The sequence below is a fragment of the Notolepis coatsorum genome, assembly GCF_963971535.1.
Source record: "Notolepis coatsorum genome assembly, chromosome: 14".
Classification (NCBI taxonomy): Eukaryota; Metazoa; Chordata; class Actinopteri; order Aulopiformes; family Paralepididae; genus Notolepis; species Notolepis coatsorum.
The window spans coordinates 59,785,915-59,811,281 of record NC_140178.1 but is presented as its reverse complement, the minus strand read 5'-3'; the positions used below and the strand labels follow the sequence as shown (position 1 = coordinate 59,811,281).

The 25,367-nt window shown below is 42.8% G+C and overlaps 2 protein-coding genes across 4 annotated transcripts in view; both read left to right on the top strand.

The window, feature by feature from the left end:
- trpm4a (transient receptor potential cation channel, subfamily M, member 4a) overlaps positions 1–25,367 on the top strand; it is a 249,351-nt gene that overhangs the window by 74,638 nt on the left and 149,346 nt on the right. For 2 of the 3 annotated variants that reach the window (XM_084329501.1, XM_084329500.1), the window contains exon 3: positions 4,368–4,545. The exons of the other annotated variant lie outside the window; for it this stretch is intronic. In XM_084329501.1, coding sequence (XP_084185627.1) covers positions 4,368–4,545 — 178 coding nt within the window. The remainder of the gene's footprint in view (positions 1–4,367; positions 4,546–25,367) is intronic. 3 annotated transcript variants of the gene reach the window in all.
- On the top strand, positions 10,434–10,874 carry efcab11 (EF-hand calcium binding domain 11; the record flags this gene model as incomplete). Its single annotated transcript, XM_084329506.1, has 1 exon — positions 10,434–10,874. The coding sequence occupies exon 1, from the start codon at positions 10,449–10,451 to the stop codon at positions 10,872–10,874; it is 426 nt and encodes a 141-aa protein (XP_084185632.1). The 5' UTR covers positions 10,434–10,448.

The following is a 25,367-nucleotide window of genomic DNA, read 5'->3' as shown; positions in this document are numbered from 1 at the left end:
AGCGACGCCTACAGGTCAGGTCTGGGCGCTTGCTCAGCAGAGGCAGGACTTGATGAAGGCAGCGTGACCTCCCACGTGTTACACTTCACCAATGAGAGTCCTCGCTGCCAGGTGAAAAAAGAGTCACTGGCTGTCGCTGCGCGTGTCGGAGGAAGCGTGCGGATGACTTCAGGGTTCCCTTGTACCGACCAGTAGGAGAACATGCGCACAACAACCAGGTAGGGGAGGGGGGGGGGGGGAATTGGCACAACGACTAAATTGGGACGGGGAGAAAAACAGAGAAAAATCGTGGAAAGAGAGGATAAAAAAATAAAAGGTATAAAAAATAATAATCATGCCATTTGTCGCTTGATTTATGAATTGTTCTGAAAATAACACTAGATTATCGGCATTATATGTGTCATCATGCACGAACAGAAGCAGGGGCTGAAAAAACGCTTCTCAGTGCCTTCCCTTAGCCAACGTCAGAAACACACACACACACACTCCGATGGTGGCGAAAGAAACATCGGATTAACCCAAGATTTGTAACATAGAGTCCTTACCTGGTCTTTGATGTCCTGCAAAAAGATTAATCCAACTCCTGATCGCCATTCCAAATATTGATCGCGTTTATTGATCCAACGTTATATGTCCGAAAGGCATAATCGGGGAGGCAGTCTCCCCAGTCCATGTGTTATAAACGGTACTCTTGCCGCGAAGGAAAACCTGGACTGGACTTGTTAGATCAGCGTACAGCCCAAGGGGGGAGGGATTTCAATGATGTGCAATACCGGCTGGAAGGCGTAGGCGGTGGTATTTGCCCTTTGCGATCTCAGACCCATTCCCAATGATAACATCAGGCTGGATGGATGAAAAATGAATGGATATAGCTAATAAAAGAAATAACGATTAAAACCAGAGATTTCTCGTGATTGGCGCTCAACGTATGGCGAGTTAACCCGACTTTTTCCGTGATTGGCACTGAATGAGTTCATATCATGGCTGAGGGGGCTGTATAGAGTACTTTGATCATATGGATGAATCCTTCCCCTAACCCCATCCTCTCGAGTACTGCCCATAAATAAGACCACTCTAGTCTGTCAAGTGTCAAAGGCCTTCATGACGTCCAAGGATATAACCGCTGTAGGGGTAACATCGTCTTTGCTGGCATCAATTATGTGAAGTAATCGTCTGATGTTGTCGGTAGCTAGTCGGCCTCTTATAAAGCCAGTTTGATCAGGGTGAACCAGGGATGTCATGTACTTTTAATTTTTTTTATCCACTTTTTCTCCTCCTGTTTTTCTGTGTTTTTTTTTCTCCCATCCCAATTTAGTCATCATGCCAATTCGCCCCTCCCCTTCCTGGTCGTTGCTCGCATGTGCCCCCCACTGGTCGATCTAGGGAGGGTTGATAGATACTATCACATGTCCCCTCCGATACATGCAGAGTCAGCCAGCCACTTCTTTTCACCTGCCAGCGCGGACTCTCATTGGTGAGGTGTAACGTGTGGGAGGCTCACACTACCCTCACCATCTCCCTTCCTCGCTGTGTGCAGGTGCTGTTTACAACAACCAGATTACCACCCACCGGCTTCCCTCCCGCTGACTCTGCCAATTGAGCCAGTATGATGGCCGGCCAAGCCGGAGGCAACGCTGACAGCCGGATTTGATACCAGTGACTCTCGCGTTGGTGACGAGCGCTTAGTCCGTTGCGCCACCCAGCCGCCATGGATGTCATGTACTTTTGATGTCTGAGTGCCAGAACTTTGGCATACAACTTAAGATCCGATCCAAGAAGACTTAGGGGCCTATTGCTGCCACAATCAGTGGGGTCCTTGTCTTTCTTGAGTAATACTGAGATAAGAGCCAAATTGACATCTCTGGAGAAATTCGACTGAGTGTAGAATCATTGACAGTAACAAAGGGCCGAGCATATCCCAGAAAGCTAGGTAGAGCTCCGGTGGTATGCCGTCCCATCCAGGTGCTTTGCCCCGTTGCATATCCGCAATCGCCTCTCTAAGTTCTTCTAACGTGATAGGTGCAGCTAGTCGCTTAGCATCATCCTCTGTGACTTGTGGTAAATTGCCTTGATTGAGAAAAACCTCCAGATTATTATGATCAAAGATTACTTCTGATTTATATAGGTTGGAACTAAAAAGAGCGAAATGTGTCATTAATCCTTTTGGGGTCAGTGGTCACCTCCCCCTGTTGGTTCTTAATGGATGGAATATCAGCAAACCGTGTCTTCATAGCCAGGAGGTGACTGGGTCTGGAACCATGAAAGTAGTAGTATTGTCTTACACATGAACTAATTTACACATGAACTCATCTACACATGAAGTCATCAACACATGAATTCATCAACACATAAACTCATCAACACATGAACTCATCAACACATGAACTCATCAACACATTAACTTATCAACACATGAACTCATAAACACATGAACTCATCAACACATGAATTCATCAACACATGAATTCATCGACACATTAACTCATCAACACATTAACTCATCAACACATTAACTCATCAACACATTAACTTATCAACACATTAACTTATCAACACATTAACTCATCAACACATTAACTCATCAACACATTAACTTATCAACACATGAACTCATAAACACATGAACTCATCAACACATGAATTCATCAACACATGAATTCATCGACACATTAACTCATCAACACATTAACTCATCAACACATTAACTCATCAACACATTTTAATTAATTAACTGATTGACATTGAGAATGGTGGCCTGTTCTAGATCCTTTGTGCTTGACCTTGTATTGCCACAGGACAGTTAAAATGCTTAAAACAAACACACCAACATTATGAAAAATGCACTCACCATCTTCTCCAGAACAATTTCCTCTTTGTGTGTTTAGTAGAAAGCTATCCGGCTGCAAGCAAGCCTACAGTAGCTTAGCACAATTTAATGGAAGTGGATACGGACCAGCTAGCCTAGCTGTTGGCCAAAAACACCATTGCTGGAGTTTTAAGCTAGGCTAGTGGTCTGTATCAACTTACATTAATTTGTGCTAACTAAGCTATAAATTAGTGCTAAGAGGAAATTGGTATCTATCTTCTTCTCTGAATCTGGAGAAGACGGTAACCGCATTTCCCATAATGTTGGCGTGTTCCTTTAAGGCGAGACACTGCAGGTGAATAGTCAAATATACTTTTTTTGTTGATTTTGAGATTTTGTTATATTTTGCTTCCTAAACATGTCTTCTATGAAACTAGTGACAATAAAACGTCAATAACACACATTTAGTTGTTTATTTTACATCATTTTGCCTTATTGCATCCATAAATGTGCACATATTTAATGGAGAAGTGCCTCATTTGCATATATAAACATAAATTTCAGAAAACTTGAAAATATATTTTTTCTTAGTTTATATGTACATAACAAATTGGGAAAGTTTCATAGTGATATCTATTCAAATATTTTTTGCCTATTAGGGGGTACTACACTGTACTACACTGTTTGTAGCCTGTGTGTAGTTCTGTTCAGTTCAATAACATCATTATTATTATTATTCAGTTATCAGGCATGTGTTTAGGTTGTCTATTACTAATGGTTTGATTAGGTATTGTGTTTGTAAATATCTGTTTAAAAAAAAAAGTATGGCATTTTACAATACAGAATTTTGAAGGCGTTTTCCCAAAAATGAGTTTTAAGAGTTTTTCCTCATACTCTGAGCCAGAAATCTCCACTTCAGTAGCACTCACATACACCAAACCTTCCAGTTCTATTCATATCTATGTTCTGAAGGTATTTACAGAAGGGTTTGTTGATATCGCATTCATACCCTGATTTATATCACATTTTATTCCTAAAAACATGGCGAAATATGGAATTTTACCATAAAAATGGACTGAATGGAGTATTTTCTGATTTATGGAGTGATAAAAAGAGATATCCAAAATCCCCTCCGTAATAACCTTTGGCTCTAATATGTCAACAAAATGAAACTATAATTTTGAAAATGGCTTTATCCAATGTTCAGATTTCTGTCCTGGAAGTATATGCAAATTAGTGCATATTTAAGTAGATCATGCCCATTTGCATATTTAAACATACAATTTCAGAAAACTTGTAATACAAAAAAGTCTTGTCTTAATATAAGTAATCAACTGGGGAAGTTTCATTGTGATATCTATTAGTTAATTTTTTTTACCCTATTCACCTGCAGTGTCTCCCCTTAATGTAAAATGTGTGACAGATGAAGAAACCTCTTCAGTTTGCTGGGGAGTTTTTGATAGAGCAACACAACAGTCCTTAAGTGTGCAGAATTTAAAGTTATTTGCACTATAATCACAATTTATATGTATATTATGTGTATATCTTTCTGTCCCGTCAGTAATGGGGCGCTGTGTCAGTGCGGCGGTGTGCGTGACCTGCATGGATCCGTTGCGATCGGTGACTTTTTCGGGACGGCCATCGTCAGCCACTGGGACAGCTCTCAGCATTCCTCTGAGTATCCCACCGACGCATACGGAGAGCTGGAGTTCGCCGGAGCCGGACGGAGACACAGCCATGTGGGTGACACGGACACATAGACACACACGCACACACTCGCGCACACACTATCACAGGTAATTAACAAATCAACTAGGATTTGTTTGAAAAACTATGGTACCCAGGTTTCCACCTGCATTCATTACATTTTTACTAACAATGCTATGTTCTAAGGTGGTATCTGTAACTGTTGGTTGTAGCGACCATAATTTAATTGCTATTGTGAGGAAACTGTGAGGACTAAAATGCCAAAGCTGGGACCTAAAATTATTTACAAAAGATTGTATAAAATGTTTAATCAAGACAGCTTTGTGAAGGATGTTAAAAATCTATGTTGGTAAAAAAAAAAATGTATCCACTTTTTCTCCTTATTTTTCAATTTTTTTTCCTCCCATCCCAATTTCGTATATCCAATTCTCCCCTCCCCTGTCTTGAACGTTGCTCGACTATGTCTCCCACTGGTCGGTCGTAGGGAGGATAGAAGCCTTGCATCATGTGTCCCGTCCGGTACGCGTCTATGCTTTTACCAACGTGTTCGTGTTTCTGGGTTCCCGTTTTGTGCTCTGATTGGCCAGGTCATGTGACTCTTGCGCCAATCATGGGACGGCAAGTTCTGCACCTATTTCCGGGTCGAACAGCCTGCAAACTACCTAACGCCTAGTTTATCACTGGTTAAGCTTAGGCGACTCTTTTGCAGTTGGTTAAGGTTAGAGTTTGGAATCAGGGCAGGCGTTCTATCGCCATGCTCTAAGACAAACTCTAACCTTAACCAACTTCGAAAGAGCGCCTAAGCTTAATTAGTGTAGAAACTTGCGGTCCCACGATTGGGCATACATGTCACATGACCTGGCCAATCAGAGACGCGGAAACACGAACGTGTTGGTAAAAGCAATCAGGCGTCCGGTACACGAGGAGGCAGCCTGTCGCATCTTTTCACCAGACAGCGCGGACTCTCAGTGGCAAGGTGTAACGCATGGGAGGCTCACACTACCCCCGCTACTTCCTGTCTCTGCTGTGCAGGCATCCCCCAACCGACCTGTAGGAGTCGCTGTCCACAACGTCCAATCTCCACCCATCGACTTCCACCCGCTACCTCTGCCAATTGAGATAGTATGACGACTGGCCCAAGCCGGAGGCAATGCTGACACGAGATTCGAGACCGGAGTCTCTTGCATTGGTGACGAGCGCAATCTCCGCTGCGCCACCCAGCCGCCCTATCTCTATGGGAATTTGATACCATTTTTATGCCACTTGTTGACAAACATGCACCATTAGCACATCTACTGAGCGCACCTTTCTAGTCCCCAGTTGAACGTGCTCTCTTGACTCGGCACAGTAGACGCGCGACGTGTATGCTCGAGAAAGATTATATTATCAACGACAGACAGAAACACTATCCCCCCCCCTCTCGCTGAATGATGTATGAATGAAAAAATATAACGTTCCCACATCCTGAACGATAGATAATCGATGTTGAATGGGCCATAGTAATGTCAATATAGCAATACAATTTAAAAAGTTATAGCCCTGCAAAGAAGGTAAACATCTCCATAGGCTTTCAACGGTGGCAGACTGGGTATATTGATGGATATAACCCATGGCGCCCAATGTGTTAAGAAGGTTTACCATCAGAAGCGTCAGGACCATAGCTGTCAACATTGGGATTTGAAAAAACAGGATATTTCGCCCCGCCCCCTTCCCCCCGGCCCCGCCCTTTCCCAATGTAGTCTCCTCCCCCTCGTATGTATATTATATTATATTGTCTGCACTGCGCAGCCGTGGAATCGTGAGGCCATAGATTTAGAATAGATAGAAAGGGCACATTGTGGTGTATCATAATTAATTTGTTGAATACAATAGGATTTTTATAACGTTGACACAAATTTAAGAATATTTACACTAAGTTATCTTTTACCTCTTATTTAATTAATTAATTTAATTGTAGGCACTGTTTATATTGTACATAGTCCTGTGTGTTGTATATTGTGTCCTATGTTACTTTTGTGTTTATTTTCTCTTTCTATATACACCGTGGGAAGGGGGGAACGTAATTGAATCTTTCTGTATGTCTTGCACAAATTGGAAAATGACAAAGTTGACTTTGACTTTTAACATGTGTCTATAGTGTCAGACACTAATTGTAATGTTAAAAACGGATACTGCTGTAATATAAAGTGAAATTCTACCATGCCTCAATGTATCAACTTTAAACATACACTAAATGTTAATGTTAGAAATGTTCATTTCCATTATTTTCACCATGTGCAACATTTCCTAAGAACAGCAATGTCCATTCTATCAACTCCAAATCTGTGCTATGAGCTCAATTCTCCCGGTGCATGCAGAAGTAGAATTGCTGTCTTGTTTTGGATGAATGAGTAGAAATGAAAAACGGAAATCTTCTTTTATTAACACTTTCAGTGCCACTCACGAGATTTCCCGGGTTTTTTTATAGGTGGTTGCATGCCACTCACGAGATTTCTCGGAATTATTATTATTATTATTTTTTTTGCGATCTGAAAAATTATTGCATCACCCGAGCCTACCCGAGTATAGCCGAGGGGCGCCGGCGATCACTGTGGAAAAAAGCGCCCCCTGTCGTCTCCCAGATGACATAAGTGATTTTGGAATGGACTCAATGAAAATGAATGGGGAAAAAAATCCGGTACTCCACATTTTCCAGTTCACTGATCCAGCCGGAGTTACTAGAGTTCATTCTGGAGCCTCAGATCCCTGCGGATCATGGAGTTCTACTGTATCGCGTTGGATCCATACACGTATCGATTTTTTCGAATGGTGATCAGGAATTGGAATATACCAGTTGGATACCATCTGATGTCAGGTAAGGACTCTATGTTATCAGTGGTAGGATAATCAGAGTAAGTTTGATGAAGTTATAAGCTGTTTTGTGAAATGTCTTCTTTCGGTTTCACTGTAAAAGTCCGTGAGGAAATCAACGGAGCGATTATCAGTGCGCGGCCGTAATGTGCGTGCGTGCACGTATAATATTGATCATCTAGCGTTTATTTGAAAACGATTCATAAAAAGGCCGACGAATATCAACGTTGTGGAATATTCCACTAAAAGACGATTTTCATAGAATGCTCCAGAATGAGCTGTTTTTTATATCAAAACGGGGGCTTTTCTAACTGCTCTGAAACGGCAACGACGCGATAAAAAAACAATCTGCCTTCACAGCACTGACTGGAAAATAGTCTTTGATAATGCGATGGGCAGATTAGACACATAGCCATAATTTAAAACATAGATTAGGCGATATTAACGTTAACATTGGCGCCGATGGTGGCATTCAAGCGGTAAAACGGAAAACCAGGCGTGGCGCTGAAAGTGTTAAAGGAAAACTCCAACATTTTGGGAAATTAGCTTATTTAACATATTCCCTGGAGTTAGACAAGAAGATACATACCTTTTTTGTCTCTGTGCGTGCATTTAGCTTAGGGAACAGTCGCTCCGTTAGCGTAGCTTAGCTTCATCACTGGAAGTGGGGGGGTTTTGCAGCCTGACGTTCCCTAGTGCCCTACAGTCACCAAATACACTCCAAATACAACTCCAAAACGTTCCTGTAAACATGTTGTGACAGCGTGCAGAGTTAGTATTATATTATCAATACCAGCCATTGGATTACTGTTTTCTAAATTGGGGAGGCTTTTAATCGTCAAGGTAAGAGGATTTTAAGTCATGGTATCCATAAACTGCAATCGGTTCGGATCCTTTGAATGAATGAGAATGTAAACAAACACGGCTTCCACGTAGAAATCACTGACTGCGCGCAGAGAGGAGTCATTCGGCAAAAAAATATGTATGAGTATATCTGCTTAGAAAACGTAATTGTCGAATTCAATTATTTTTTATTTCTCCATGTGGTAAATACACAGGTCACAACATGTTTACAGGAACGTTTTGGAGTTGTATTTGGAGTGTATTTGGTGACTGTAGGGCACTAGGGAACGTCAGGCTGCAAAACCCCCCCACTTACAGTGATGAAGCTAAGCTACGCTAACGGAGCGACTGTTCCCTAAGCTAAATGCACGCACAGAGACAAAAAAGGTATGTATCTTCTTGTCTAACTCCAGGGAAGATGTTAAATAAGCTAATTTCCCAAAATGTTGGAGTTTTCCTTTAAAGTAGTTTTGACATGTGATATAGATAAAGATATTGTTTCATTGTGTATTGATTAACTTTACATTTGCTCTTCATTACTTTACAAAAGTTATACTGGCACAGTCTAATACAGCAATGGATTATGGGGAAATGCAACCTTAAAGCAGTGCCAATGTAATGTAAGACTTTACATTAAACGAATGACAATAATATAGTATAAAGTAGGGTATTATTTGGACTAAAGAATGGTGTTGTCTCACCCTACTCGCATGTTGAGGGAGAGCACCATACATTTACACTGAGAAACCACGGTCGAAAGTGAGCTCTCCGGGAACAACCCCACTTTGCCGGTATTGTAGGTAGGTGTAGAATGTAATACATGTTGCGCTAAACCCCTCCTTAACGCACTTCCGGTCTGACTTCCTGTGCTAACGGTCTAATCTACACTGCTGCCACCTGTCGTCACGGAGGGGAATTGCAGCCATTTTGTAAAAATTTAACATTTAAAAAAAACGGGAAAAATACGGGAAAATATTTTAACGGGATGACGGCGGGAAGGAAGGTTGAAATACAGTACAATCCCGGGAAAAACGGGATGGTTGACAGGTATGGTCAGAACACCATGGTTGGATGATGAACTAAAAGTATATGATAGAACAAAAAATAATTTGGAGTTTGATTGAGCTAAGATGGAGTGTATAGTTTGATTTCGATTTAGACTGGGCTATAGGCCACGTTGCATGTCCTCAACGTGATGAGAGGATCATGGAGTCATTTAACTTTATAATGAAATTGTTTCATTTATGGCCTCATTGGGCAAGGCTGTAGGCTGAGAGGCTCTGTAGGCTGCGAGCGGATCTGAATCCAGATCCATGCCTTGATTTCCTGACTGCCCAGTGTTGCTCTCCACCTAGTGTGCTCTGTTAGCCAATCACCTTAACACGGACTAGAGTTGAGACTGTGGTGTTTGTCAGAGGATCCTATCTGTCTCATCTCATCTGTGACTTCCACAACACGGTAAGTACTGTAATGTGACACTGTATATTTTAGGAACTTAAATTGGGGTAGTGTTCTCCATAACTCTTCAAACACTATTGTTTTCTACCTCTAAAATTATAATACGGCAGGCCTATTAGCTAATGTTAGTTAACCTTATCTCTCTCTCTTTGGCTGTATGTAAACATAGAATAAACGTGTTTCACAGGAAGCCACACTGTTTCCATGCCTTTGGTGTTTATGTTAGCTAGATGCTAGCTAGTTAGCTGCTTCCTCTTTCAGTTTGAAGCGTTGCTATGGAGACTGTAAGACGGCAGCTGTGGAGGCTCAAATGTCTTGCCAGGTTGTTTTGATCTGTTTGGTTAGACAGAAAGGTGTAAAATATGTAATACATCAATAAAAAACAGGTTAGGCATTAATAATAATAATAATAATAATAATAATAATAATAATAATAATACAAGAGATTTGATTTCAGGTTATGAGCACAGGATGTGATTAAAATACAGAAACTAAAGTAGACTATTATAACGCAAGAACAGATACATGTGTACTAATAATATTGTGTAATAATAACCACCTTTTATTTTTATTTGTGTCTTTAGTGTTTTGTGACTGGGATTTTGCTTTCTTCCACTGCGCTGGCTGAGTTTTTAGAAACATCCCCTCGGAGAAAAACCCTGAACTTGCCTCCCAAACGCACCATCTCATTCTTTTTGGAAGTGTTCGCACAAGGATGTCTTCTCTCGCCGGACTGCATGGCCATCCGAGAGAAATCCCAAACGCAGACAGGAAAAGGGTCAAGATGGTGTTCGGCCTCTGCAACACGGACAAAGACGGCTACCTGACCAGACAGGACCTGAAGACGGCCGTGGTGATGCTGTTTGGTTACAAGCCGTCCAAGGCAGAAACAGACCTTCTCATGGGTTTGGGGCACTCACCGGCCCGGTCGCCGGGGGTCTCCGTGGAGAGTTTCGTGGCTCTAGTGGAAAGGAAGTTGTCGGAGGAGGACCCCTACCTGAAGACCAGGCAGATGTTCAAGGCCTTCGACGTGTGCTGCCGAGGCTTCCTCAAGCTGGAGGACTTCCAGGAGGCTTTTAGAAGAGTGGCTCCTCGCCTGCCTGAGAGGAGTGCCCTGGAGGCCTTCCGCCACGCCGACCGTGACTCAGACGGCCATGTCAGCTTCAGGGACTTTGAGGCCGTAGTGAGCTATGGGCGGGCCAACAGCTGACTCACTGGCACACAACACTATGACTATTAGTCAAATAAGACTTTCTGGAGGGCAGCCAAAGGCCTTATTACACAGTTTATACTGTTACATTAAATTGTTATTTAGACAAAATTTTCATTATCTGTTTTTTCTTCTTCTCAATAATTCTATATTATTGTTATAGACTATTGTACAATTTATTTACATTTGGTGATTTGTCTTTTGTGTGATTATTCCAGTTTGTATTAAAGGGGACACATTTTAGTCCATTAAACTATTTAATATGGGTATTTGGTCTTTGAAGATTGCTGAAAAAACCACTCAGATTATGCATTCTAGCTACTTCTATACCTCTCTGTTTCAGTCCTGTTCTCAATGGGCTGTTTCTGTGCCTGTAACGAGCGAGCTGCTTTTATCGTACAAATACAATCATCATACAGCAGCACAACAGTTGTGCGTAAGCCTGTACCAGGGCTGTACGCTAAGCTTTTTCACTAGGGGCACACTTGCCCCTAAATGAGAAATTTAGGGGCAAAAAATATTTTTTAGGGGCACATTTTTAAATAACAATTTTACCATTATTAAAAAAATATGTTCCTCCTGCCTCATTACTGTGGTCCTTTTATTTAACATTTAAGTGCGTTTGTTTTCAGGTTTGTATCTTTTATAATGAACCAACTGAGAAAGTGTGTAAATCACTAATAGAACAAAAACAACAAACTGTGTGTGTGTGTGTGCGCGCGCTTGTGTAGTGCTCCTTGAATGAGATCACCACAACACACACACACCATTGCATTAATCAGGAGGACAAGAAACTGCATACATTTGTTTCACAATGAAAAGTGCTTTAGAAATCAAATGAATTATTATTATAAATAACCCCATGAAAGGTTTATTTGTATGGGTAATTACCTGCTTCATATTTGTGATGTTACTGGTTTCAGTGTGTGCCTAAAGTGATCAATGTGTTGGGCCGTTTATAGAGATCTATGCCAATTAATGTTTATGTATATCCGGGACTTTTTTTAACACTTTGGGTGCCATGGGTTAAATTCATGATATACCATAGATTGCCAGCTCTATTTGTCTATGGAGAAGTACCCCTTCTTTGCATGGCTATAACTTTTTAAATTCTATTGCTACATTGCCATTATTAGGGCCCATTCAAAGTCCTATATGTATTGTTCATTGTGTAGCAACGTTAAACTTTTTCATTCACATATTCATAGTAAAGTATGGTCTAATGTATAAGTATGTTTTCATCTCTTTCTGCAGCTTTCTCCAGAACGTGATCTATAGCCCCAAATGCATTATATTGATGATGAAATACAGTTTGATGGCAATCGGGGCGATATAAAAAATTTCAATTGGACGTACTTCTAGAATGATCTACGTATGATCTGATGATGACCGGATGGGCGGGGGATAGTTTATAATTCCGTGGGCAGCGTTATATCATTCATCTAGTGTGGGTCATATGTTCATCATAACAGTTTATATGGAACACGTTCGAAAATAACGCTGAATCTTACCGGATCTTCCTCGCGCCGTTGGACGATCAGCGTGGTGTAGACCGTTTTCGATTATGGGATGTTTATCCTGATGAACCATTTCCAGCTTGTATAATACTATATACGTCCAAATCATGTTGTTTATCGAGTTATTGGCAATGGATCGCTATATATTGTGACGAGCCAGAGTGCCGGCAGCCAAACCAAGTGCCCGGAAGTAATATGGCCGACCAGCACAACCTCCTGAACCGCCAGAGAGCTCAGTGGGTCCTCCTGGTGGATCTCAGGCCAGCGGAGGGGAAATATGAATCCGATCACAGATTTTTGAAATATTGATATTAAAGATGCTGTAAAGCGTCCTTCGGCAACTTGAGCATGGCCGGCAATGACCCTGTAAAGCGTTTCCCGGCACACAAAGTGTTAATAAGAATTGAGAGGTATTTGTATATGTGACCTTTATTTTGAAAACCGTGTTGCGACGCAACCTTATTTACATTTGCGCTTTTGACAGTGAAATGTTCAGTCCAACTTAGCTGGAAGGAAAGACTAATCAAAAAGGTTTAATTGACCCGTATGAGGCTCTTACGGTAGGACTACTCACCTAATGCATAGCTGAACCTGAACGTTAGAAGTGTCCGTGTCCCCGTCAATCAATCATCACATCATCACGTCAATCATCATCATCTTATCATCTCTCCACATCGGACGTGGTTGTCATAAGATGGACTGATATCCACTCTGTTGTTCTTTTTGGCGTCTTAAATGTATTGAAATGAGGTGCTTCTTTGGCGATGCAATAGCCCATATTGAAAGGAAGAGAGCCCACATTCAGTTTAGTTTTGCTAGGAATTATGGGATTTGGTGTTGGATGTATAGACTACGCAGATAGGGACATGGTCTTTAATCGCACAATAGACTACAAGTACCAGGTACTGTATATAGCGTGACCCAGATTCACTCCACACGCAAATCTTTTTTTTCACTCAGGCTATCGGTGATCGCAGTAAGTTCATTCATTGCCGACAGATTTCATAGCACCACGACATTGTGTCGCACTGTACAGCCCTGGTTGTAGGCTAATGTTTTTAAAAAAATGTATCCAATTTGTATGGATTAATTTAGGAGTGAAATCACAACTCGCAACGTTGCTCCCAAATAATATTTCCAACTCGCAACGGCCAAATTAAGGGGCAATTTGCGACGAGATCATCGCACTGTACAGCCCTGTGTACCATTGAATTAAATGGAAGTCAAACTAGGCATTGCAGATCAAATATGACTCAAGATTCAGCAATAGTATATCAAACTTACCGTTAAATCTTTTAATGATACACACATGTGTATGATGCAGCCAAGTGCTCGAGACACAGAATGCGTTCTTTTTTTGGTCCAATTATCACATGTCCTTCTCACAACAGAACAGAACAATACAATCTTCGAAACGCCACAATCTGTAATTCAAAAAGATATTTTGGTCCAGTGAATATTGGATAGTTAGACCTGTTAGATCCTTGGTTCAAAGGTCAAGCTCAGAGTTTGATACAACACGCCTTCACAACCCTACATTCAGGACTTTGTCTTCACTCAGTTGTGGTTTCTAGTAGGGATGTCCGATATTGCCATTCAAATGTGATATAGGAAATGATAGGTATCGGTTTAAATAATTTTTTTTTATTTAATTTATTTAACCTTTATTTACCCAGGCAAGCAAGTAAGAACACATTCAGATTTTTTTTATTGTCAAAAGTATGCATACTGTTGTGTTAATTCCACGACAAGAGATATGTAATGTTAATTACCTGAAATTATTCTGTTTTTTGGGGGGGAAACGGCATATATCGGTATCGGTTCATATAGAAGGACTGCTTTCAATTCCAACACATTGATATGTAGAGCAGACCGGGCAGCATGGTACTACCATCTGCCCCCTACTATGTGGGCCCGACACGTCCCCCCCCATCCCGTGAGGGAGGCGTCGGTGAAGACCGTGACGTGTGATAGCCTGCTGCCCATGGGGACCCCGCTGGTGAGGGCACCAGGCCTCCCCCAGTGGTTGAGATCCCCCAGTACTGACAGGGGAACCTTCAGCCGCTTCCACTTGTCTCTCACCGGGTCTATTTTTATCCTGGAAAACCACCTCTGTATCCTCCTCATGAAGAGGAGGCCAAGAGGGACCACAGAGTGAGCAGATGCCATCATACAGAGCAGGCGCATCACGGACAGCGCCGTAACCGTCCTGCCAGGACGGAACCTCCTGAGCGCGCCGAGAATATCCTCCCGTCGCTGCTCTGAGAGGGTTGCCCTCATGGGCCTTGAGCTTAGAACCAAGTGTAGCCCCTTTTACCCCAGTTGACTTAGAGGGCAGGGCCCTAGGTTCATAACACCTAGCTCTTACTAATCTAATAATACAAATATACGAATATCTGTTTGGGATATAACATCAATACATTTGAAATAGAAATGATCAAGCCAGACACTTAACTTTAAATATAAAAATAATCTGTATTGAACATATAGTTTATATATTACATACACCGTGTGTATATATACACATTACCGAATAAAGAAAATGTTAGTTAATAAATAGAGTATTGTCTCTCAAAGGCACCGTGTGCTCAATATCAAAAAAGGAAAACAAAATAACAGAGCTATTACTCTGTACGCAGGTTCAAACTCAAAGGCACCATGTGCTCAATATCAAAAAAGGAAATATAAATGAAAACCTATATCCAAAATGGCATTAATGATACAGCTAATTACAAATGAAATATCCTGTACAATAATACAATATACTAATATACCTAAGCCGGCATCTAATAAACAAAAACAAACAAACAAAAAACCCTGTTGCAGGCCTGATTGATGGGAAACTCACAATCCCATTTAATCTTCAGCTCTAACGAGCCAAAGTACTCACGGTCCGGAGTCAGTGTTCAGGTGGGGGGAAAGGAGAAAGTGGAGATTGAGTGCGATGCAATGTGAAGTCCTGGTGCGCCTCCCACGCTGCCAGAGGAAGTCTGTACAGGCCTTGGTAGCACAGACTGCTATCTGGTTCCCGAAGTCTGTACAGGCCCTGGTAGCACAGACTGCTATCTGGTTCTCAAAGTCTGTACAGGCCCTGGTAGCACAGACCGCTTATCCTGTTCTCGAAGTCTGTACAGGCCCTGGTAGCACAGACCGCTTATCCTGTTCTCGAATGTAGTGGGTTTCCGGGTTAGCTATCCGGGGCCTGCTACTGTACCTAGCTTAGCCAGCTAGCCTCAACACCCAGTCCAATGTGGAGCAATTGATTAGGCATGCCTATCTAACATGCACAATTCCCCGACGTCACATATAATGTTCAGCGTGTGTCCTAGACCAGAACACTTGATAACACTATACTGGATACAACTTAGCAATGGTGTGTCAAACATTTGCACACTCTTCCACCTGCTTCTCTCACCCTCCCTCTCTCTTTCTGGGGCTCGAGAGCTCAATCACCACACCTGGTTAAACCCAGTCCCATCAACCCTGACCTTTTTCCTGATTGGCCAAGCCACAGTTCCCAGTTCACATAGACAGGAGTTCTACATATTACCCATACATGAAATTTTTACCCAGAGGTAAATAAGATATACAAAATAATAACATATATTTATTAGTGTTGTCAGGCGATTAAAAAAATTAATCTAATTAATTACAGGATTTGTAATTAATTAATCTAATTAATCGCATTTTAATCGCATTACCATTTTATGCCTCATATTCTATATTCTATAATCATATTTCAAATTGCATGTGTCCGGATGGCAGAATTCAGTACTGTATCTACAAAACCTTCCGTTTAATCATCTTCCATCTATTAATTTGCTTAGATTTTTCAGGTCTGGTCAATTTGAGCATGGTGTTATTCACAGTCAAAGATAAAAAAAAATGTATTGATATTCTCATTTGGTTCATTACAATTTACTCAAAATAAAATGTTCATTCAATCAATCACAGCGCAGATTGATTGATTGAATGAAAATGTTATTAACAGATTGCAGAATGGGTACAATACAGTACGGCTCAATACACACAATTGTTAAGGGAATGCAGACCAGAGTAAGACTTTCGTCTTGTTTACATCAGGGTCCCCCATTTTCAATTCATAATGAATTGTAAGGGTGCAACTTGCACCGTGCAATCCATTCTTTGTGGATCTAGCCCACAGTATTTCTGACACTGGGAAATTGGGAATATACATTCCCTGAGATTCATAGATGTCCCTAGAATCAGATACCAAGAACATGCAAATGGACCATATTAAAAAAAAATCTGTAAATGTGTATTCTACATGCTTATGGAATGAATGAGATACAAAAAAAATATTATTATAAAAAAAAAAAAAAATTGTAATTAATTTTGAGTTAATTTTCATAACGCGATTATTTGCTGTGTAATTAATTAATCTAATTAACGCGATAAACTGACAGCCCTAATATTTATATAAGACAACAACTTGGTTTATATTAACAGGATAACCACTGGATTAATATTACCAGGGTTAGTTAATATTACCAGGGTTACACCATCCCCCTTCCAAAGGTCTGTATGTCCCCATAAGACACGACATTTAACAGACTAAGGAGTTGACCCATTCGCTTCTTAACGTTGTTTGATCTTTATAACCATACCTCTGTGCACTATGGTCAACGGTTTGTCTCTGGATTTACCTGGCTCATCATAGGTGAGTCTAATTATTGGCTTTACTGCTCGTTTAGGCCTGGTTTGTGTCTCAGGCACAACTTCTTCTTCAGAGCTGCTAGCGTGCCCTCCTTGTATGTCCGACCCCGACTCAGGAGACTCTGACTCAGGAGACTCTGACTCAGGAGATGGCTCCTCTCCGCTCTGTTCATCCTCGTATGTGTCAGGAGCTCTGACTGGTTCTTCATCAGGGATGACGACAGCTGGCTCTCGCACTCCTTTTCTTCAGGATCCCTTCCAGGTAGGTACTGTAGGGTCTGCGCTCCCTTACATACTCTACTTCAGAGGACGAGTCAGACGTCGGCTCACTCTCTTCTGTTGTAGGAGGAGACGGTATACGGTGTTGCTTGATAGTTCCTGCCCTAGTTCTTGGTTTCACAGGTGTGTTGTGGTCACTCCGTTCTTGGCATCCGTACCAGTTGTCCAATGGGTAGGAGATGATCTCTGTGTAGGGTCCTTGTGCGTCCTATTCCATCTTCAGGACTCACTCTGTAAACAGGTAAGTTGGGCATTTTGCTCACCACCACGTGAGGAACAGCACTCCATCGGCTTTGGAGTTTGTGTTTTCCTCTCAACCCCAGGTTTCTTAACAACACTCTGTCACCAGGTTCCATGGTTTGGCAGGTCACTCTCTTGTCATAGGACTTCTTGTTTCGCTGGTGTACTTTGTCAGCTGCGGCAGAAGCTAGTTTAAAGGCTCTTTGCAGGTCGTCTTTCAGCTTAGCCACATACTTGATGTGGTGACCTCTTTCCTTGCCATCCGGCGATGTACCAAAACACACATCCACGGGAAGTCTTGCTTCTCTTCCGAACATCAAGAAGTACGGAGAGTATCCGGTGGAGTCGCACTTGGTGCTATTGTATGCATGCACTAAGTAAGGTCCACTGCCGCCTCTTTTCTTGACTCAGCGTGCCCAGCATTGACAATAGCGTGCGGTTAAAGTGTTCGGGCTGTGGGTCTCCTTGTGGGTGATACGGAGTGGTTCTGGATTTCCGTACTCCCATCATTTGCAGCATCTCCCGGATCAGTCGACTTTCGAAGTCACGGCCTTGGTCCGAATGGATTCTTGCTGGCAGCCCATAATGTACAAAGTATTTCTCCACCAGTACTTTTGCGACAACATGTGCTTTCTGGCTTCTGGTAGGAAAGCCTGAGCATAGCGAGTAAAATGGTCTGTGACCACCAACACATTGCTTATGCCTTTACTGTCGGGTTCCATTGAGAGAAAATCAATACACACAAGATCCATTGGACCTTTGCTCATGATCTGGTGTAGTGGAGCTGCTCGCTGAGGAAGGGACTTACGAGTGATGCACTCTCCACAGTTCTTAATGTACTGTTCTACTTCTACAGACATCTTCGGCCAGAAGAATCTGCTCCTCAGTTGGTCGACAGTTCTCTCAATGCCAAGGTGTCCTAAATCGTTGTGCATGGCCTTCAACACTATTTCTCTGAACTCTTTTGGGAGTACAAGTTGAGTGACAACATCTCCAGAAGGTCGCTTGCTCAACCGATACAACATACCTTCTTTCATGGTCAACTTTCCCATCTCTCGTTTGAGCTTAGAGAGTTCTGGACTTGCATCCTCATCTTCAAGCCATTTCCCCTGCTTCACGGCCTTGATAGCAGGTCCTATGTCGACATCCTTTTCCTGAGCTCTCTTAAGCTCTTGCTTTGACATCTGTCTCAACGACTCGGATTCCAAGTGGGTTGGAAACGCATAGATGTCTGGGATGCACTAAGGGGAAGCTCCCAACTGGTCGACACACCTCCGTGGGCAGCTGTGAGTCTCAGGGATAGAGATTCGCTGGCCGATGGCCTTTACTCCAGTCTGTGATAGAGTCACACATTCATTACGGGTTTCTTCCTCAGGCATGATCCGGGACAGTAGGTCTGCATCTATATGGTGTCGGCCCGGGCGGTACTGTACATCAAATTCATAGGTGGACAGGGCAGCCAGCCATCGATGCCCTACTGCACTGAGCTTTGCTGTGGTGAGCACGTAGGTAAGGGGATTGTTATCCGTACGTACTGTGAATCTGGCTCCGTAGAGATAATCATGCAATTTGTCTACTACAGACCACTTTAGCGCCAAGAATTCCAACTGGTGGATTGGATAGTTCTGCTCAGATGCACTCAGTTTTCTGCTTGCGAAAGCCACTGGTCGCAGGCCCTCCGTGTACTCTTCAAGCTAGCGTCAACATGTAGGATGTAAGGCTTTTGGGGGTTTGCAAATGCCAACACAGGTGCATGCGTCAGACAGTGTATGATCTGGTGAAACGCATCTGTGCAAGGCTGATCCCATCGTTCTCCAAATGGCTCTGACTCTTTGATGTACGCCTTACTCCTATCGTGGGCGTTCTTTCTGCTCTTCTGCGTGGGTGCATAACCCTTTGTCAGCTCCGTCAGTGGTCGCACAATGGCTGCGTAATTGGCTATGAAACGCCGATAGTAGCCACAGCACCCTAAGAAGGATTGCAAGGTCTTCAGGTTCGTCGGGCGAGTCCAGTTGGTAACCACTTCTATCTTTTCCGGGTCAGGTTCGACACCCTCTGCGGACACAATGTGACCCAGGTATTTCACTCTCGGCAGGCAGATTTAACACTTGTCTATGGAGAGTTTCAGTCCGACTTCTCCGAGGCGATCCAGGACCTTGAGCAGCCTTTCTTCGTGCTCCTCTAGAGACCTCCCGAAGACAATCAGGTCGTCAAGGTACACCAACACCTGGAGTAAGTTCATGTCACCTACTGCTCTCTCCATTAACCGCTGAAAGGTTGCTGGGGCTCCACTTATGCCCTGTGGCATCCTCTCAAACTCATAGAATCCTAATGGGCAGATGAACGCCGTCTTCTCTCTGTCTTCCTCCGACATGGCGATCTGGTAATAGCCGCTTCGCAAATCGAGGACGGAGAACCATTGACTTCCTGTCAGGGCATTCAGCGCATCATCAATGCAAGGGGTTGTGTATTGGTCTGGGATGGTACGACTGTTGAGCAACCTGTAATCGATGCACATCTTGACTGTTCCATTTTTCTTCCTCACAACCACGATTGGTGAGGCATAGGGGCTCCGAGACTCTCTTATGATCCCGGCTTGCAGGAGCTCTTGTAGGTGCTTTCGCACGTCCTCAATGTCTGCAGGTGCCAGTCGTCGTGAACGCTCACGGAATGGGCGAGGATCAGAGAGACGGATCTGGTGTTCTACCCCTTTAGCTAGTCCGACATCCCACTCTTCCATGGAGAAGACATGAGATCTTTTTGCGACAGTTTTTGGCGAAGACGGGATTTCCACTCTTCTGAGATAGGCGAGTCTCCGAAGTTGATTCTGCTCTCATCAAACTCTGATGAGGTTGTCTCTTTGGGCGGGATGACAGTGACTGAATCCACCAGGTGCAGATACCCAATCACCGTTCCCACTGCTATGCTTGTTTCTCTCAGAGAGTCATTTTTGAGTAGGACTCTGAAACTGTTGATGTCCATGGCCTGGCTACACACTACCATGGGCTGCAGTGACACACCAGCAGGGAGAGGGGCTATTGGTGAGGCGTCTAGCATTAGGATCTCCTGGCCTACTGCCTGTGTTAGCTCAACTTTGCACACAGCCTGCACATCACCACCAGGGGGTAGAGTCAACGGACCTGGTCCTTTCCACCTCACTGAGCCTACTCTATCTTCTCCCTCCACCATCTCATCTGAGCGCTTCAAAGTAGCCTGGTCTCCTACAGCACAAGCTTGGACGCCTAAGGTCGAAGTCACATCAATCCCACCGTCTCTGCACTGCTTCACCAATCGTCTTACATGACTAGCATTGGTCCCTACAATGACAGATGTCTGGTCTGCAGTCTTAGGGCTCGGGCAGATGAGTGCAAGGACTGTCATAGTCTGACTGGTACCTACCACCTCTGCTGGATACTCTACATCTACGACTACATAGCCAAGGTAGGGGTAGCTCATATTGGATTCACTTAGACCCCAGAGGGCTAGCCCAGAGACAGGCTGAATTGGGACATGAGATAAGTACTTCTGATACCAGGGTGCAAAAATTATAGTCACCTGGGAGCCGCTGTCTAACAGGGCGGTGCAAGGTTGTCCACTAACCTTCAACTGTACAAGGCTAGGTGGCCCTACCAAACCCTCAGGGATAGATGGACTCTGTAAGGTAACTGCACTCTTTTTCACTTCACAGTTCTTGTTACCATGGGTGACACTACCTGTCTGCTGCTGGTCTTTTGCTACTCTCAGGGCATGAATTAGTCTCTTGATAACCTTAGCCTGGTTCTCAGGGTTTTGACACTTCCCTGCAAAATGACCACCCTCGCCACACCGGTAGCAGAATTTCTCCTCTGCACCCTTTGGCGATCTTCGGGGATAGCTGGAGACAGGTCTTGACACGTCCAACGTCGAGACTGCAGCCGCAGTTTCTCTGGGAGTCACTCTTTGGTCGACTTTGTTTTGGAGTCGCTTCATCTGTTTCCTCAACGCCGCTAACTCGGAGTCAGGACGAAGCTCACTGGGTGTGGCTACATTGAGAGCCATGTTCTCCCCAGTATCTTGCCTGCCTCGGTCTGGCCTAGTCGCCACTGCAGCAACTAAGGACTTTAGCTCCTTTACTTCGGCTTTCAGGCTCTGGATTTCAGCCTGTTTTCCGTCAATTTCTGTCATCACCGGAACACACTGCACAGCGGGGAAGAGTTTCTTCCTTGAGGCCTCATACTCTTCCTCTGAGCGTATATCCTTCAATAGCTGAAGAAAGGTAGGCGGTGCTGCTTTCCTCTCTCTTAGGCGGAGATTAACGAGCATTAGATCAGAGGCCACTGCACCTCGCAACAACTGCTCTATCCGTGCTCTGTCCACATTTGTTGGTAGAATACCACCTCGCTGGCTCACTTTGTCTAGTGACTGCTCCAGACGCCTCAGAAAGTCAGAGAGTTTCTCACCTGGCTGCTGCTGCATCATTCCGAACGAGATGTACAAGTCTTCTCCAGACTGCACATGTTCCAGGGCTTCCAGGCATTCTCCAGGACTAACATCAAGTTCAAGTTTCAAGTTTCTTTAATAGTTGTCATACAGAAGTACAGAATACTTTTATACAAAATGCTTCTTACTGTTGCGCTCCAGAGACTGTGCAAGACAAGATAAGTATGAAATAAAATAACATAGTAAAATTAGAAGTAAAAAAAAAAATAAATAAAAATGAGGTCACAGTGTTCAGTTTAGACATATGTACAATGTTCGATGCAGAATAGACGTAGTTACCATACAATATACAATACTGTGCAGTGTACTAATATACAATACTATATAGTGCAAGGCAGAAATGGAGAAATGGGACGAGGTGCAATTTAGGTACAATCCACAGTAGGTGTACGAGTTGTAGTACAAATCCTTTATCAATAAATATAAAGTGTAAGTGTGTTTGTGTGATCTAAAGTGTGGAGAGTGGGTGCTGCAGTGTGTTGTTTGTTTGAGTGAGTGTGTGCGTGTGGGTGTGTGTGCTGTGTGCATTTGATGGTTGTTGCATAGTGATTATTGTTCGTTTAGCAGCCTGATGGCCTGGGGATAGAAGCTTCTTCTGAGTCTTTCTGTGCTCGCCTTAAGACTCCGGTATCGCTTGCCTGACCGCAGCAGTTCAAAGAGGCAGTTGTTCAGGGTTGCTGGCTCGTGCAGATTTCACTACAGGGCTGTACGTTAACTTTTTTTGCACATAGCACTGGTGCTACAGAGGTTGATAGTTTTGTAGCACAGGCCAAAATCTTGTAGCACAAGTATAAAACGTGTTATATTTGTAACAGTCACAAATGTAACTATTGTATTTGTGTTATTTAGTTGCAGTGCCATGTTTGGCTGTCATTTAGTATATCACCATGCGTTATTATTACTATGATACTCTCATATGCTATTTTCAATTAATATCATAAACAACATAAGGAATATTAGCATAATTTTGAGTGGACTGAAGGAATGAGTCAGCGTTAATAGTTTTAAATGCAAATAATTTATTGAAACATAGAAGTGGGGTCGGTTGGGGGACACACACACACACACACACAATGGGGGACCCTGATGTAAACAAGACAAACGTCTTTCTCTGGTCTGCATCCCCTTAACAATTGTGTGTATTGAGCCGTACTGTACCCATTCTGCAATCTGTTAAATAAAGTTTTCATTCATTCATTCACACACACTGTTTCAACTCACCACCCCCGCATCATATTGTAGTCTAGTCTGTCTTCAAACTTCCACTCCTCTCGAAACTTGTTTATATTTGAATATCATCATTATCTGTCCATCCTCAGTTTACTATAATATACTCCTGTCCTGAGTCCTGACTAGTGACTTCATCGTCTTTCCAAACGCACGCACGCACACACACACACAGGGAAGGGGAGAGAGTGCCCCCCCATTTCCCTTTCCACACTGTGTCTGCTGGCTCTGCGCCTCTGATCAGGATTAGCTTGTTAGCTTGCTAACGTTGTAGTGATTGTAATGGTACATAAACGTTAATTTCGGGCGATGTGCGCATAAAGGAATGGCGACGGTGCAAAGCATGTAGATGCATTTGACCCGTTGCGAGAAAGAAAAAACACCACAGACTTATTTCGGGACGTGTAGGCGCACTGCTGTGTTAACGCAGCAGTGCGCACCAACCGACCAACGCGCTGCTCCTTGCAGAAGCACGGATAGGACGGATACGACTCGTCGAGTTGTCACAAGAGTTTTTTCAAAATAAGAGTATCATATGCACCTGAACGTTGCTAGCTTTCGGAGCCTAGCTGGAGCTGCGTGTGGGCAGAAATGAGACCCGCTACAGGATTTTCAAAATAAGAGTATCTATATGAACCGAATCCCTATCGCACCAGTGCTACTGAAGTAAATCCATCCATCGCTGTTGCTGTAGCATGTGCGATATATATGTCGCACTGTACACCCCTGCACTATTTCTAGTGCAGAGCCTTTGAGATTTTCCATCAGCCTCCGCCTCTTCTCTTTATCAGAGCCATCACTTTCTTCTACCATGAGTCGTGCTTGCTCTAACCAGTGTTCAAACTGTTCTTCACCTGATGGAGTGGGCAAGGTCCCAGAAAACAGACGTAGGCGCCGATAGCTGTTATGCTCAGTGGGGGGTTTTACTTTGTCCATCAATTCACTAAGTGCGCGCAGGATGGATTCGGTTGGGCTAACGGGAGAGTCTGCTCTCTGAAACATGTTCTGGAGGTCTTCCTCCGTCTTCCCCTCAGCAAACAGTAGTCCTGCTAACTTCTCGTAGAATTTAGCATCATCCACAGGGGCTGAGGGGGTCTCTCCTACTATGATTATAGGCCACGCCTCGCCACCATCCGTAGGCATAACTTCAGGGGGAACATTCTCACCCGTTACCTTTTCCCGACATTCACACAGGATCATAAACTTTTTTCGCTGTGTACTGAACGACCTGCCTCTGACACGCACTCGCCCCAGACATTTTACTGTCTCCAGGGTCTTTTCTATGTTGGTGACATCAACATCTTCTGAAATGAGGACCATAAGCGTATGAGCCACATTTAATCCCTCCCCACGGCACCAGTCTTTAAGCTCCATCACAAGCGCAGCTTGAGTGTCCATTTGATCCATTTAGAGATTTGTTTTTCTTTTTGCTCTTAGCAACTTAAACAATATATATATTTTCTTTTTGAAAATTAAACAATATACATATTTTCTTTTTGCAAATTAAACAATATATATATTTTCTTTCTGCAAATTAAACAATATATATATTTTCTTTCTGCAAATTAAACAATATATATATTTTCTTTCTGCAAATTAAACAATATATATATTTTCTTTTTGCAAATTAAACAATATATATATTTCCTTTCCGCAAATTAAACAATATATATATTTTCTTTTTGCAAATTAAACAATATATATATTTCCTTTTTGTAAATTAAACAATTTGTAAATTAAACAATATATATATTTTCTTTTTGTAAATTAAACAATATATATATTTTTTTTCCTTGTAAATTAAACAATTCCTTTTATGGTGCTACTGGCTTGATTTCTAACCTATATTCTGTTATAAACCCAAACAGATTCTCACTGGAACCTCCATTTATGTAGCCCCTTTTACCCCAGTTGACTTAGAGGGCAGGGCCCTAGGTTCGTAACACCTAGCTCTTACTAATCTAATAATACAAATATACAAATATCTGTTTGGGATATAACATCAATACATTTGAAATAGAAATGATCAAGCCAGACACTTAACTTTAAATATAAAAATTATCTGTATTGAACA